At 35.7% G+C, this 17,055-nt stretch overlaps 2 protein-coding genes across 2 annotated transcripts in view; one reads left to right on the top strand and one right to left on the bottom strand.

Moving 5' to 3' along the window:
* The window catches only part of tlcd3a (TLC domain containing 3A), a 61,886-nt gene extending 45,079 nt beyond the window's left edge, over positions 1–16,807 (bottom strand). The window contains exon 1 of the mRNA XM_024265727.2: positions 16,657–16,807. The gene's annotated coding sequence lies outside the window, so the exon portion shown is untranslated. The remainder of the gene's footprint in view (positions 1–16,656) is intronic.
* Positions 7,247–9,406, top strand: LOC112142404 (uncharacterized protein in LEU2 3'region). The gene is made up of 4 exons (XM_024265728.2): positions 7,247–7,388; positions 7,665–7,762; positions 8,210–8,461; positions 9,222–9,406. Exons 2-4 carry the CDS (start codon positions 7,717–7,719, stop codon positions 9,263–9,265), a joined length of 342 nt encoding a protein of 113 aa, XP_024121496.1. The 5' UTR covers positions 7,247–7,388; positions 7,665–7,716; the 3' UTR covers positions 9,266–9,406.
* Positions 16,808–17,055: the final 248 nt, after the last annotated feature.

Raw genomic sequence — 17,055 nt, 5'->3', positions numbered from 1 at the left:
CAACAGGACGAGGAACACCCTACCAGCAGAGGGATATCTAGCCTTAACACTAGACCACTGTCGCCGGGTGATTTTCACTCGAGCAACAGGATTTACATGATTTCCAATATGTTGCATTTTTCTGGGTGTTATGGTTCCCTGGGTAAAGTCATTCATGTCCCTGGAATGGGTGGACCAAAGACCAAATCTCCAGTTTTATTATTTTTTGTTCTGAAACTCCTATTTTCTCTGTAATTTTCAAGCATGTTTTTAGGATGTTCCTATGCTTAGATTTTCCATTTTCTTACATAAACCACAGTTAAAAATAAAAGAAAACTACTCTAATTTGTCATGTTTTGTCATATTTTGATTTATTTTTTATGACAAATACTTTTTATTGGGTATATTATAGCGGGTAAAAATTACCCGGCAAAAGTGATGGTGTAACTTTTTATAGTGTCCTATAAAATAATATTAAGTCCTTACAGTTTCCCCTTTAAAAAACCTGTTTCAGACACTGACACTGCTCCAAATGTCCCTACAATTGGAGGGGTAGGGAGAAGCTGTAGGGAGGAATTCAGCATAAGGCTTCAGTCTGTGATGCACTACTGATTTGTTTACAACACAAAATAATACGAAAAAACATATATTAGCATATATATATATATATATATATATATATATATATATATATATATATATATGTACTTTTTAAAATAAAAGGTAAATAAGGAGTGTGGGGAGGTGTTTCCTTTAAATTAAGAATGCCATGAGAATAAAAAAAGACACTTCAATATGTTGACCTTTGTTTGATAAATAATAACTATAAACTTAAAAAAATGACAAAAGTTACAGATTAACTGAACCTGATGAGCCCACACCCGACTGGAGGTGAAACTGGATTCTAAACCAGGTGTATGAAGTCACTGAAGTTCACATTTACATCAGACGCAGGAGAATCTTAGCAAACCTCAAGAGCAAAGCTGTGTGATTCCATGTAGATGGTCACCAATTTTCAAATTAAAAGCCTTCCACTTCTTTGTCTTCAACTACCTGGAAACAATCACAGCAAATATGAGATAAAAACTTCAGATTTTTAGCAGTTTTCCTGAAACGATTAAATCTGTGAAAGAAAGTTTCTGTTTTTTTCTTTTAAAACATTCATAGCAAAATTCTTGAGAGTTTTTGAAAACCACAGAGTAAAGTGAGACTTCCTTTCTTTTAGGAATGCCTTTTTAAAACTACTGTACAATAGATGTCCTAATCCAGTGAGATTAAGGCTGTGGATATGAGAAAGAGATAAACAAGTCGGTTTCTTTCAGCGAAAATGTTGCAACAGAAACTCACACACAGACGGATGTCTGAAACATTTTAATATGTTTATTGTTCATGAATATGGTCCTGGACACATAAGATTTGATTTTCTGTTTGAAAGGAAATTGTCTGTAAAATAAAGGGGGGCGTGGTCTTTTAGATTGACAAGCGCAGCTTTATAAAAGGCTGTTGGTCACATGACGACCTTTAATCTGTCCCGTAACAGAAGGGTTCATTGTTTGCAGCTTCTTCCCTCAATGATAAAAAAAATCAATATCTTCCTTCAGGAGTAACAAAAGCAGCAACATTTTATTAACCTTCATCTAACCAGGAAGTCGCATTGAGATCCCAGATCTCTGGTCTCAGAGAGCAGGATCGATAGAACAGAGCATTAAAAACAGCAGATGTTCTTCTGGTATTTTTCTGATGATGGAGGACATATATTTAAAAAAATGAGCTCATAATTACAATTCTGATTATTAATCTATTCATAATCAGGAGTAGACCGAGAAAAGCTATTTGAAAAAGCTTCTAGGAGTGATTTGTTGTCCTCGTCAGATCTGGCATCTGGATCAAAACTATCCAGCTGGATAGCTCAGATAACGTTTGGCTGTGGTTGGGAGGGCTGTAAGCTAGCTGGAGAGATGAAAGTTCAATGTCTACTAAGTAATTTCTTCTGCATGTCCACGCTTCTTTGATGATAGCTTTGCATTAGCTTTATGTTTAAAACTTTGCATTTGCTGTTGTCGTTGGATCTGGTCGTCAGGAAAGTCCTTAGCAACAGTTGCTAGCATCGTTAGCTCCTGTCGTTTCACAGGACATGCAGAAGATTTGGTTAGTAGAACATAGACATGAACAAATGTTCAAAAAACTTGTTCAGTAGTCATAGATATAGACGCAAAAACAACTTTTTGGCACAAATGGAACCCCATACATCCTCAGCCAGACCGCCCTCAGTGGCCCCAAGGTCAACTGAGTTTGAGAAACAGATGGATGATGGGAAGGGGGCAGGCTTAGGCCAAATCTGAATTCTTCTATGGCTTTTCCCTGCCCCTACAAATGTAGGGGCATTTGGAGCAGTAGTGGTGTCCAAACTTGTCTTTTTAAGGGAAGTGACTCGAGGCTAAGTTGTTTGATTTAGCTAAAAATGGCATCGTCATAATGAACAGACCACTGAGAGCGCTTTGAAAACAGGTCTAACGATGATAAAAGTGGGACTTTAAAGACTACTTGAAATATTTACAAGTTACAGATCGTATTTCCAGGCCTTTAAACAAAAGTTAAATTCACTTATTTGAAGCAGATTCTTTCAAAATGTCCAGTCTTTTTGTAAATAATTTCAGATTGTGGAGGCAGCAGTCTGAAATGCCACCTTTCTGGATTTTGTGCAAACATATAGCAGGAGTATATCTATGTGCTTTCATACCATAAGTGTGTAAAATTAAAAAAGAAAAGATTTCAGTTCATAATGAACTGCTGAGATGCATGATAAACTAGAGGACAACCTGAGGCTCTGGGGCCACATGTGGCACTTTTACCCTGCAAATGTGGATCTCTGGTGGAAGAAAATGTAGGTTTTAGCTTTAAAAAAAATAAAAAAATAGTAAAAAATAGGTATTAAAGTAAAAAAAGTAAACTAACTCAAACTTTAACTTATTTACAAACAGTTGAAGGACGAAACTTTTCACTCCATGAGATTCCCGACTGTATTTCTCCAACAATCCATCAATATTTTGTATTTTACCAAACCCATACTAAAACATTTTGACAGATTTTTGTGTACTGTGTAACACAGAAAATCAATTAAAGGTCAGTAAGTACAACCATGTGCACCGGATAATAAGGTGGGTTTCCTATCTTGGAACAAATTCAGGGTTTTAACTGGTTCGTAAAAAAAATCGTCAAGGGTCTGATTTGATTTTAATTTAGAGTTGTGGTTGAGATGCACCACAAATAGTAAAATAAATGGTTTTATTGATTTATTTCTGCTGATATTACACTACCTACTACGAATTTGCTGCATTGAAACGATCATTTGTGACGCAAGGTGTCTTTTATTTTGAAAGGAAGTCATGTTAACACTCAAAAGTTGTGAACTATTTCATATTTGGATTTATTCTTTCTTGTTTTTGTTTTATTTATATTTATATTCATTTATATTTATCATTATAGTGACATTAACATAAATTAGTTTCCTATTCTTCTAGAGGACGACGTAGGACTTTATCCTTCTGTTGTTGATGAGAAATCAACTAAAAATGGCTCTTTAAGTTTTGGATGTTGCAGACCCCTCGTCTCGGTGCTTCAATATTTTGTTGGGAGATTCATTTAATAAGACAATCTAAAACATGTATCAAGTTTCTTTTTGCGTACAAAAAAATAAAATAAAAACAGTGTACTTGGTGACTCCAGAAAACGGAGAAAATCCTGTTTATCAAGAATTCAAGAAGATTTCTGAAGGTAAAAGGAGCCACACACGTTTTACCGTCAATGTTGAGTCATATGTCTACAAACACCGGTTAACACCCAACAACAAAAAAAAACCTTTAAATTCTTAAAATTCTTTATAATTATTATTGGGATGTTTTGTTTTACAATTTACCACCATATAATAAAAAAGCTATCAAAAGCTATAAACATGACAATCCTTATCAGTTTTCTTTCCACTCACTCCCATCCTGTAGTTCAGTTTCACGTTTGACTAATAGAGAAGATCACTTTTATTTCATCTAAAACAACCGTGGCTGTTAAAAACTCATCACTGTCAGCCTTTAAAACCAAAGAAATCATGTCAGATAAAAGAAAATACACATTCTATTAAATTATAACTTAAAGAGCTTCAGCTTGCTACCTTTCACCTGTCCCACTTCTCGCTCATTTCCCGAAGCCCTTAAGAGGAAGAGTCTCTACAGAAACGTATTGTTCAGTCATTCTGTCCGTATAAAACTGTGACTCACTCAGAGCAAAAGTGAATAATTTCAGATTGATATATTTTATTATTTCCGTTTGTGACATAAAATCTCACCTAATCTCTTACTGTACATTTTTGTTTAGATTTAAATTTTAAGGTAAAATGTAACATTTTTGTCCAAATTGCAGAAATTGAAGTTAAGGAAACTATTTTAAGTTACTCAAAAGCCAGCATGATGTCATTGGGATGTGGAAAAAGTGACATGCAACCATCACTCCACCCTAAAACCAAAGTCCTACACGCTTGGCGTCCACTCCTGTATGACGTCCATGTGGTCCAAGCCCTGAAGGGTCGAAGGGCAGCCATGACAACGAGCTGAATTTGGAATTATGGACACGCCTAGAGGGGATCAATTGGGTCAAGAAAAACATGGATTTTACCTAGAAGAGGTGAGTCTGTCATTGGAGAGAACAGCTTAAAAACTTTAAACATTTAGTATATTTGACAGTTAAGGTTTCTTTTGTACAAGAAAATTAGTTTAATTTGATGGGTATGTCACTAAGAAATATGGACACTCCATAGTGGTATTTTATTTATTTTTTATTGTTTTTATTATTGTGAGTTGTTCTCATAGATCAGGAGTGTCAAACTCAATCGCACAAGGGGCCAAAATCCAAAACACACCTCAGGTCGCGGGCCGGACAGGATAAACATTTATTGAACACTTGAAAATGAAAATGTTAAAGCTTTAAAACTAAAGCTAACTAAATATAATTATGAACTAGATATATAGCATTACCTGCGATAATGCTAGTGTTAATGCTGTAAGGTAAATTTGGCCGCTGAAGATGCTAAAATTGATGGCTGAAAACGCTAAAACGGATAGCCAGCTAAAATATCAGCTAAATTCCAAATATATAACAAACAAACAAAAAACATAGGTTAGCCAAAACAGCTAACATGTAGCTGAAAAGAATAGCTAGACCTCAAAATAGCCAACAAAAGCTTAAAAAAAGCCTAAATAAGCCAAAACAGCTAGCGTTTAAATATTAGCCAAACTCCAAACCGCCTAAAAAAACTTCAAAAAAGTCTAAATTAGCTACAATAACAAATCAGTGTTCTCATTTTGGAATCAATTGAAGTTCTATTCATTCATTTATTATGGACACAGTAGGGACCAAACCAAACTTGTAAAAAGGACAAAACGACTACATTACATAGTGAAACTCCTGAACTTCCATAGTAAACCAACTACAATGTTCCCCCGCACATTCACATTTCTTTATTCACAGTTTCACGTATTCACAGATTTTTTTTCAGTCATGAGACTCTTTGGGTTTTTCATAAAAACTCAAGCATTGATGTACATTACTGGATTGGAAATCACGTGACAAACGGCGTGACAGACATGTGGCATATACGTCGAATCTTCCTGAATGTTTAATCGTAAGCTAGTAGAAGAGCACATAAACAGAGAACAGGTTGTGTGGTTTCTAATGAACTCCTGCCGCTCTGCAGAAACTATGACCTAGACAGGCTTTTAGATTTTGGCTAAAAACATTTTAACCATAATTAAAAGAGCACTGGGAACATTTTGAAAATAGATCCAAAGATCATAATGCTACATGTTCTTTGCATACAGAAAGATAAAGTATCTCAACTCCTGCCTTTGATTTAAGGTGGACTTATCTTCATTCCTCATGAATGTTTAAGCTGACCATCCTTAAACCCTAGAAGTTTACTCCTGTGACCGTTAGACACGGAGAACATGAGTGAGTAAACAGGGTAGACAGAGGATAAGAGCAAAATAGTAGAGCTGTGAACATTAACACATTAACACATGCGATTAATAAAAAAGAATTAACGCACTAAGATGTATTAACGTCGATCAACCATCAGTGCAGATCAATAAATTCTCACTCATCCACGAAGCTTGTTGGTTCAAAAACATAAAAGCTTCTGCTTTCTATGGCAGATGAGGAGCAGAGATGCAATTTCTACATTAATGGGTTTAAGAAATAAAAACTATTTCAATTTTGATGGAATAATTCTACATCAAACAGAAGCTCTGAAAAGTAAAGAACTTTGTAAAGACGTACCTGTCCATGAATGCTGAAAACCAGGAAAAACTATAAAGACAAAACAATAAAGATTTATTTTGACGGTTACAGTTTTTATTCATTAATGCCTGCAGTATTTCTGTTTGTTTGATGTAGAGCGTTTGTTAGTGTTCCAGATCATTTCAGTGCTCTGGCGACCGCACAACTCCCAGCTACAGCCCGCTGGACAGCTCACCAAGCTGAACAAACACCAAGAAGTTACCAGGATTTATCAGCCCGCCTTGCTTTTGGGACCACCAGTGCTGCTCCAGGGAGCAGTGGGCGGGAAAAGTTGCAGATTGAGGATCTTCAGGTTAGCAAGGCGCTGTTGACCGCACTGCAGACGAGGGTCTGGGACTTTTGAATTTGATGCAGTAGCTGCAGGAAGTCGTGTGACGTGCTTTTTTATTAAAAATCAGACAGTTGGATCATCTGCAGAGGCTGGATTCTGCAGCCTGGGAGCTCTCTCAGATACATTTTTGCTGGGATCCAGTTCAGTTGGGTTCCGTAAATGGAAAGAAGGGGCTTGAATACCTGCAAGATGAGAGGTGGAGATGTTTCCTGTGAGCTTCAGATAATTGTCGGCGTTCTCCTTCGTAATTCTGGTGGAATTTGTGAGGACGATTAATGAAGATCCAAAGCTGAAACTGAAGGATTTACTGTGTTTTCAAGTAAAATTTGGAATAAAAACGAGGAAAATATTGTTTTTATTGAAACAAAAAAGCAAACTATTCAGCTCTCTTCAACCAAATTGAGTCATAAAAATGAACTTTCAGTCAATTTCTGATGAATTTCTGATTTGTATTGATCCGGTTTTAAAACAATAAATCCCTCTGATGGTAAACTTTAAAAATTTCCTCCTTAAGTGTTTGATAAAAATTTGACAAAAGAATGAATGAAACGCTAAAGAAATGATCAACTCTTCAGATCGATCCCTGTATTTTTTCCCGGCTGTGATAACGTGTTACACGCAGACACAGATGGGAGGGCTGGAGGTTGTGGGGCGGCTTGATAAGGAGGTCGTAAAATATAAATATCCCCTGGTCTTACGGAAAAGGAAGAGTTTGTCATCTGCATCACCTCAGGTGAGTCCCTGCTGCTCCTCCTAAAGGTTTTTCCTCAAAATGATGCATTTTTAGTGTTTAATAATAGAAACTTTTTGTGTTTTAACAGATTTTAGCATCAATAGCTACATATATTTATTGTGTTTTTATTATTTTCTTGATCCTAAAATTGCGATCATTTCCAGTAATTGATATGTTTTTTTTTCTTATCCTTTTATTTATCAAGTAGAAAGATTAAAAAAAGGTGTTTTTTTTTTCTAAAAATTTGCCAATATATTTGTGCTTTTGCATCAACAGCGGCCATTTAAAACCAGAAAGGATTCTGCTCAGACGCAGTTACTCTGCAACGATGCAAACTAATCTTCTCCTGGTGACTCTGTGCCTCCTCGGTTCAGGTAAGAACTGGGGATTTTTCTCGAAGTGAGAAACAACAGAAAAACAAACTTCCAATCAGATTTTGACCCTTGAAATTATAGATTTTTAATCAAAAGTATATGTGAAGAAATTGTATATATTTAATAAAAATATATATTAGCTGTAGCATTTAGTTTAGTAGGATTTTCTGGTGTTTTTGTATTTTTCTGAAGGAAGTTGGTGCGATTTGGGTGTTACCTCTTTGGGATGTGAGGTTGGGGTCATAAATGAGGTCATAAATTGAAATGTGTAAACTTTTTTGACATGTCAAAGAATTTGTTGGACCAAAGTTACATTTTTTTAGGGAAAAAAATTAAAATGTATCCATAATAAATAAAAATACAAATGATAAAATGCTAATTTCATGTCCAATAGGGAAGGTTTTTTTGTGATTTGTTTCTTCAACCTGTGTAATTTCTACTTTACAGCAATCCTCTGTGGAGGGCAGAGTACCCCAGGTCCAACTACTGCCACAACCCCAACAGAAGGCACTACTTTCAGTCAATCACCTCCAACAACTGACTCCATCCCAACCACAAACGAGACCCTCACAACAAACTCCACCTCTGACCCCACAGCTACAACAGATGTAGGAAGTACACCTGAACCCTCATCGGGTCTCTCATCAGGAGCGATAGCCGGCATTGCTGTTGGTTCTATTGCCGGGGTGGGTCTACTCGGTGAGTACAATAGACAAACAGACTTTATGTAAGACTGCAGTATCACCGGTTATTGATTAACAGGGATGCAGGGGAGGTTTGGCGAAGGTAGGAGCACAGAAGAAAGGAAGAGGGAAAGTTTCCAGACTCTTGGAGAAAGTCTGTGTTGGTTACAGAGAATTGAACAGGAAAAGGAACCTAGAAGACTAAACCTTTAGAGCAGAGACAATTCAAACTTCAGACAATCTGGGGAGGGCACTTAGCTACAGTCAAGAACAGAACTCAGGTGAGGACGAGCAAGATAGGCAAAAAAACTAACAAAAAATGTTTTGATAAGTTAATGAACAACAGAGCAGACTAATGAGGTACACAAACGTTTTCTGAAAAAAAATGTACACACGATTTGAAAGTTTTCCTTTGAACATTTGCTTAGATTTTGTATACTTACTTAATACTAACTCCGCCCACTTCACACTGTTCTAAACATGAGTCCACTAATGGATCCACACACTTACCAACCAGAAATGGTCGCCCCCAATAATACAAATATTTGACCACAAATAAAATCAAAACAGCGGCTCTAAACATAAAACGAAGCAAGAAACAAGGCAAAGTTAGTCAACTTTGACTAAACTTTGATTTTTTTTTCATAGAATTGAATAGGAAATGACTCCACTGTGTGATGTAAAGCTGTAAATGACCGAACAACACATTTCTCACCAAAACGGAATTCAACTTTGCCTTTAACATTTTTACTAACAGTAGTTTTTGTTTGTTTCAGGTGGCGGTATCTTTGGTTTGCTGAAGTACACCAAAAAGATTTAAATCTCTACAGATAAGGACTTAAACGGCTGGAAATCCAGGAAACCTTCAGCATCCTGATGAAGTTAAAGGGACCAAAACAATCGTCATTTTTGTCTGAAAGGCCCAAATGTCATGGGCCATGAGGAAGACAAAAAAAAAAAACATTCCCAATAATCGTCTGACTGTTAGTGAATCACAACATTTTTGATAGAAAATTCTGTTTATATTTTGATATTTTCATTGTTGACAGATGTTCTTCATGTAATTGCTTTGGTATGACCTTTATTTAATGTGTCAAAAGAAATCCCTCTCAATGAAAAATGGCACCTCCACATACTTATATGACTGTATGTGAGAACTGGAGCGAGTGAGTGTGACGTCATCCACAAAAAATGGCTTACTCCGGACTCCAACAAAATATAGTCAATTCATTTGGCATTTTTGGTGAGATGGACTCACGCCATGTTGGAACCAGACGTCATCAGTAAGCAGTGGTTGGTCTGCGTCAACGTTTCTATGGTAACCACTTGGCCAATGAGGACGGAGCTTGTTGGAAGGCCACACTCTTACCAATCGAAAATAAGCTACACAAAATCTGTTAATCAAACATTTTGAATGTTGGATGTGGGGGCCAGCAGGCTCCACCTACTTTTACTGAGGAATCTGATTGGGCAGTTTATAACTTGAATAACTTGTACTTCAGAGAAAATGAGGAGAACATGCTAAGAAAAAAGGTATCAGAGCGAGAAGGGTTATTCTAACAAATAGAATGACTGAGTTATAATTGTTCTTTATAGACGTCTATGGGATTTTGGCTTCTTGGAGCCCATGGGTACTTCCTCATACACAGTCAGTAAAACAATAAAAAGCTAGATATTGCCTCTACTTTAATCATACAATGACTGTGACTGAATTATTCAATTTAATCATATTTGTTTTTTTTTTCTTGAAACATATGAAGCTATTTAAACTAAGATCTGTCATTTTTACAAATCACTTCATATAGTTAATAAAATATAATATATTCTCCTGCTGGTGTATTTTATTGTCTACAGTATTTAGGGTTAAAGTCCGATTGGATTTCACTGGAAGAACTTCCTTGTACATACAGGTATCTTCCTTGCAGATCTCTTTAAACAACATAAAGAATAATGGTTTACATGATGTCATAAAAGCCACAAAAAAGAAAAAAAAAAAACTGCCATACCCATGTATTTACTTAGACAGAGAAAAAGTTACATGTTAAAGACATATTTGTCTAGTTTTAATTGTAGGTTCTTCTATTCTTATCAAAGTTTATTTCTACTTACCATCTTAAGTTTATGGCCTCCCTTTAGAGCGTCTCCTGATTGTAGGTACATAAAAAATGTGAGCAGTCATGCTCATTAAGTGATGATATCTTTTTTTATTAGAATAAACTGGAAGTTTATTTAAGTTCCCTTTAGAGACCATCACTTTGTGTTTACAACCCAAAACGACCACTAGAGTTTTATCTTAATCCGAAAATAAACTAAAAATCATCCATGCCTTTCTATGGAAATGTGAACTATCATCAACAGGACAGTTGATTGATCTATTTTGATGTGGAAATGTGAGTTAGTTGGGTTAACTTTTAAAACCGTTTTGCAAGAACATGCTCCATATGGTGAGGTAAGCATGTACCAAGAAGCTACAGTTCACGTAACCAAATGTAGTTCTTAAGAAGTCTTCCTGGTTTCATGTCACACGTTTTCTAAACTTGCTAAGATGATTTTAACTTTGTAAAAAGAGGGATCCATGATTTAGTCTGAAAATGACTTTTTTTCTATCTTTCCTTGATACTTGCTGGACATTGATCAGTTCGAATAGAGTTTTCTTATGAACTCTGAAATTATCCTTTCAAAATTTGTAGCCGTTTGTAACCTCACCAGTCTCGCATCTCAGAGTGGAAAAGATTCTAGGTGGATTGTCTGCGCTCCTGTTCTTGGACATGGACCTCACCTCTGGCTCATCTTGGATGTGGACCTTGCCTCTGGCTCATCTTGGCTGTGGACCTTACCTCTGGCTTGTCTTGTCCGTGATCCTTGATTTTGGCTAATCTTGCCTCTGGCTATTCTTGGCTGTGGACCTTGCCATTCATTGGCTTGTCTTGTCCGAGATTCTTGCCTCTGGTTCATCTTGGATGTGAACCTCTCCTCTGGCTTGTCTCGCATCTCGGAGCAAAAGAGATTCCAGATTCCAGGTGGATCGTCTGTCCTCCTGCTCTTAGCTGTGGACCTTGCCTCTGGCTTGTCTTGTCCGTGATCCTTGATTTTGGCTAATCTTGCCTCTGGCTAATCTTGGCGGTGGACCTTGCCTCTGGCTTGTCTTGGCCGTGGACCTTGCCTCCGGCTCGTCTTGGGCACGGACCTTGCCTCTGGCTTGTCTCACACCCCCAGCAGTCCCCCAGTTCCATCTGGATGAAGCCTATCTGTTACACTATTCAAACATGTAGTGGTCGGGTTAAATTAGCTAATTTTTCTTTAACAGTCCTGGTACAGTACATTGCCTGGCTGTCCTGGAAGAGGATTCCTCCTTCATGTGGACATCCCTGAGGTTTCTTCCTTGTTTCCCAGAATCTGTTTTTTTAGGAGTTTTCGTCACCGAGAAGGAGGATCTAAGGGGAGGGATGTTTAGTTTGGATTAGCAACAAGCTATTGTTCATATTTTATGACTGACTTTCTATTTTTGTACATTACCGGGGTGAAGTCCAATGAGACAACTGTGTTGTGAGATTGGGCTTTATAAATAAATTTGAACTGAATTAACCTTAGCCACTGTATTCTTAGATAAGACTGTTGATAAATCTTCCATTACATGGTCTAAACATCTAAATAGTGTCAAACAGACTCTTTAAAGGACTCTCCTTAACAACGTTTGTTTGGCAAACCAAAATAACAAAACTTCCCGTTGTTGTAATTCATTAATTTAAATGGCCATTAACTTTAATTTATGACATATTAAACAACAAATTTCTCATGTGAAGAGCCAGAAATGTCTTATTCTACATCCATCTAATCAGGTCTCCACCTTGATGTGACTGGGAACGGTTAACATCTGTAACTCATCACATTACAAGACATTTCAGAAAACAGTGATGTCAAACATCTCTTTAATCAGCTGTTTTCTGGAGTTGCAGCTCTTTGTAGATGACTCATTTAGCAGCAAACCGATGTCTAAGTTAAGGACTGTATTACCTGCAAAGCTTCACTTTTAAATACCAGCTTGGTCGATCACCAGACAAACTGTACAAAGTATTTGTCTCTTTCAATTCCACGCTAAAATGTGCAAAATCATTTTACTTTAGAAGCCCAATTGTTATTAGTAGCCGTATTCAGATGCCGTAGACATTAGAGATCATCATTAAAAATGTTAAAATTAGTAGAGTATTAAACCACAGAGGACTGATAAGATCATTAGTAGCGCTGTAGGTTTCTGGTTAATATTTAACATGAACAGAGTCGTTTACGGGAAAAGTAAATGATTATTAGTAACAAACACTAGAGATGAGGCTAAGACAGAGATTTTAAAATAAAATAAATGGAGAGAATTAGTTTAATGTGCGTGAAATAGAGAGAACTGTTTGTATATCATAATATACCAGTCAAATCATTGGACTTTCACTGATACGGTTAAGCTAAAGTAATGGCATTGGTCCCATTAGTTCAGCTTCACTGACCAAACGTTCCTGGTGTCCAGGATGCACCTTCAAGTGGACTTTAGCCCACATGGGGCTATTGTAGTTTTATGGTGTCGTCATTTGTCAGGAAAGTGTCAACACGAGGAAAGCATGGAAACTATCTTAACACCTTGCCCTGTTAGATCAGCCCCCATGTCTTCCACAGGAGCCGGATGAACACCATGCATGTGTTTGTGTTGGAGGAGGGGAAGTTGATGCGTCTTTCTATTGTTATCTTGGGGATTAAAGCGTTACATTTTATTTGGAAGGATTTAACTTTTTTATTTCAACCCTCATCTTTGGTAAATAAAAGAAAATCTTGGTGATCTTGATAAATAATCAAATGAACATTTGATGATGCCTTCAAACCAACAAAGAAAACCGTAAGATAAACCGTAAAATTAAGAACGTTTTTGCTGAACCCAATGTGAATATTAGTGCTGTTAGTGCCTGAGAAATATTGTAGGATACACTTGAGGTGGCCATTCGAGTCTCAAGGGAACTGCAAGACACCTGTGCTTAAGATGCAGTTGCTCCTCTCTACAACCCTCCATAGGCTGGGAAAACCCGTGGCATCCATATGGATACATGTGACTTAAGCCTAGTTTTCACAGAACGGTCCGGTCTGGTAAGGAGTGGTACGGTACAGTCCAGTTAAATGTTGTTTCCAATAAGCGGTTTGTTTTTTTTACGCTGCATTGTGTTGTTGACATTGCGTCATTGGGCCGTTGTAGTGCGACAACTAGAGAAGCAACAACAATGGAGGTCATCTAGCAGCTCTTCTTTTTATCGTTTTACGTTTTGTACATTGTGTATAACAGGAATTTAATGTTGTTTGAAAGGTACTGTCGTAAAGAGGAAAACAAAAACGCTAGCTTAGCGCCATATTGGCGCTTTTTAATGTTGTCATCCCTTTCTGCCAATCAAGAGGTGTCAACGGCAGCTCCGCCCCAATGTCCTGTTCCATTTTTCCATAGACCTACAACAAACAGGGGCCCTCAAGAAGTTTGGTACTGTTTAATGGGTCCATTTACAATGGAAACGTTCAAATACTGGACCGGATAGCTCAGTGGAAACAAGGCTTAAGTCTAAAGGTTCAAACCTGCAAATATGATCAGGGGGTACTGCATTGATCACATCTGTATTCGATGTATTCAACTGGATTTGTTGAATACGTCCAAAAAAAGGTTTTGATGGACTTTTCTGTCCCTGATGGCAAATTCTAAGATGCGATCAGACAAGAGATTATTTTTCTACCTGGATAGTTTCCCACAGAGTCCAGACGTACTGGAAAAGACAAGATGATTCAACTGTTTCATAATCAATACTAAATATATGAGGTTCAATATAAGTCCTATCAGTTGTTTTGTAGAGATGACTTTTCATTCAATATGTTTGCACTGAACTGGAGTTGCATTTGTACCAAGTTCCTGAACTGGGGTTTGATGAAGAACTTAAAGACAAAAAATACTGAAAGTAATAGGGGAGGTGATAGTGCATCACAATTAAATGTTTGCATCATTGAATTCAGAAGCATTTAATACAACTGTGAACCAACAGCTATTTGACATAAAAGAAATGCAGTGTTTATTTTTTTGTTTAGGTTTAAAGCAAATTATCCTAAAATAGAGAATTTAAACAAGATTGTATTCTCAACTTTTGTTGAGGACGTAACATGTCTACATCAATTAAGTTAAAAATCTATGTAATTTATTCTTATCAGGTTTTTATACATTTAAAGAAAACTGTAAGAACTGATTTGAAACATTTAGAAACTTAATGTGAATTACAAAAAGTTTTTACTCTGCAGTACTGTTATTAAGAATGCTATCTAGGCTATTGTTTATTAAAAAGACCTGTTTTTTTTCATTAAGTTTACATTTTACATATGTTGAATAAATTGTATATAATTGGTTTGAGGTTCATCATCAGGCTTAAGAAAACTTTAAAGTGATGTAAAAGTGGATCTCTTAGGGAAGCATACTGCACTCAATACAAAAGAAAAAAGGGGATCTTAGTTCAAATTTCTTCTGTGATTTTCATTCCAAATTTGTTTTAGGAACTACAAAAAGACTGGGCCCTATCCTCATCCGCTCATGAAATGTATAAGTTGATGCTATAGTTTTGTAATTTTTTTTTTTTTTTGCTGTTCTTAAAAATATTAGAATGACAATCACTCACTTTTTTTATTTATTTCTTTATTGAATCCAATACACTTCTAGTTTTATTTAGCTAAATATAAATGTGTTCCATGTCAAAATGTAACCTAAATCCTAGTTCAGAAGCTAAGGTCCAGAAGATATCTACAGTGAGGACTTTAAACACTTGACCTGCTCCGATACCCTTATCTCTTTTCTTAGAAAACAAAACAGAGATACATACAAGATTTCAGCATAATAAACTCACTGTTTTTGGTGAAACTGATCTGATCTCCCATTTTCTACCAATAGAATACATTCCTGTTTAACAGGATCCATCACCATCACTTTACACTTTCTTTCAATTATTTCTTTCCATATCAGTCTGTAAATGTCTGAAATGTTTAATTAAACTCTTTGATTTTTAAAAGCTATGTCTTAAATCTTAACATAAGAAAGTTTTTAACAAGACAACACTAAACTTCTATAAACCACAGATGAAAGCAAACTGACTTAAACACAATTAATGTGCACATCACCATCTAGGGGGTGAAGAGGCCACAGTTTTATTTTGTTCAATTATTTCCAGACTGATAAAAATAGAAAGTTTTCTGAAAGAACAGCAAAGTTTAATTTATTGTTAATTTAATAATAAAAATAGATTAGAAGAAATAATGCAAAAGCTTTGACTTGTGTTAGAGATTTTTTAATAGTGAAATTTGACAAAAAAAAGAACTGAATTAAAATTAAGTTATGTTTTTTTGCAGTTAAAAAAACGTCTAAAATATAAATGTATAAATGACTACATAACACTAATGTAAAAGTATTTGATTTACTTGTATTTAATGGTAAAATATTGTTTTTTACTTGATTGTATAAATTTGGTTTGTTAAATTGATCAGCATCTAATAAGCGTCAGACGCTTCTGCCCATTCTCTTTCTATTGGTTGTTTGTGTATTCTGTACATTTTTTTGTAAATCAGGTAAATGGCAAACTAAACCAATATACCTAAACCTGTAACAGAATTTGTTGTTCTTTTTTTACTGTTTGAAAAACTCAAACTATTGCAAAAATCAGAGACACAAATATAAATGTAGATGCAGATCACATGAAGTTAACATTTATTAAAAAAAAGCCGTTTCTAAAAATGGAGCTAGAATAATATACAATATATACATATGTGTACACACATATCAAACTATATTTTTGACCTTGTATAATACTATATATAATACGAAAATGTTTTTGAAATATTACATTTTATTTAAACAGTATGTATTGATTAAAAAACCTCTTTTGCGAGGTACATCTTGTTATTAATAATAATGATAATAAAGATAATGATCATTTCAGGCATTGTTTCAGTGTGAACATTTAAATGAGGTCAAAATATTGCATACAACTAAATGTTTTGTAACTATTTTTTACTAATTATTCTGGATTCGTTTTTAAAAATCTGTATAAGTACTGGAGTAATATGATTCTTTGATTCCTAACATAACGTCTAGGCTGACTGACTTTAATTTACTCTGACTTCAAAATTGCATAAAAAAGAACAGCAGATGGATGTACTCACCAGCAGAAGTATTATCAGCGGTGTGTTTACAAATTATAGAGTATACAGCCGTTTCACATATTAAAATTTGTTAGGTGTTTACATCTATTTTTAAAATCTGCTAATTGAGACAATCAATGATATGTTTAAATTTTACTTTTTTGCGATTAAAAAAAGGCCCCTCCAATATGGCCGACTTCCGGGTCATAGGGTTTAAGCGGACGCCGCGGACGCGGAGGAGGTCCGCCATCTTGAGGTTGGTCAGCGATACTGCATGAGGCGAAAAATAAAATACAACAAAAATGTACTTTATTTAAAGGAATGGTTTATGGCCACATAAACATATATTAATTGCATTTTTTCTAAAAGTTTTAATGATATTTGGCAGCTCTATTTAGGTTTTGATCTGTAAGAAACTGG

The sequence above is a fragment of the Oryzias melastigma genome, linkage group LG14 (assembly GCF_002922805.2).
Source record: "Oryzias melastigma strain HK-1 linkage group LG14, ASM292280v2, whole genome shotgun sequence".
In the NCBI taxonomy this organism is placed as follows: domain Eukaryota; kingdom Metazoa; phylum Chordata; class Actinopteri; order Beloniformes; family Adrianichthyidae; genus Oryzias; species Oryzias melastigma.
This window is presented reverse-complemented; position numbering and strand designations above follow the sequence as displayed.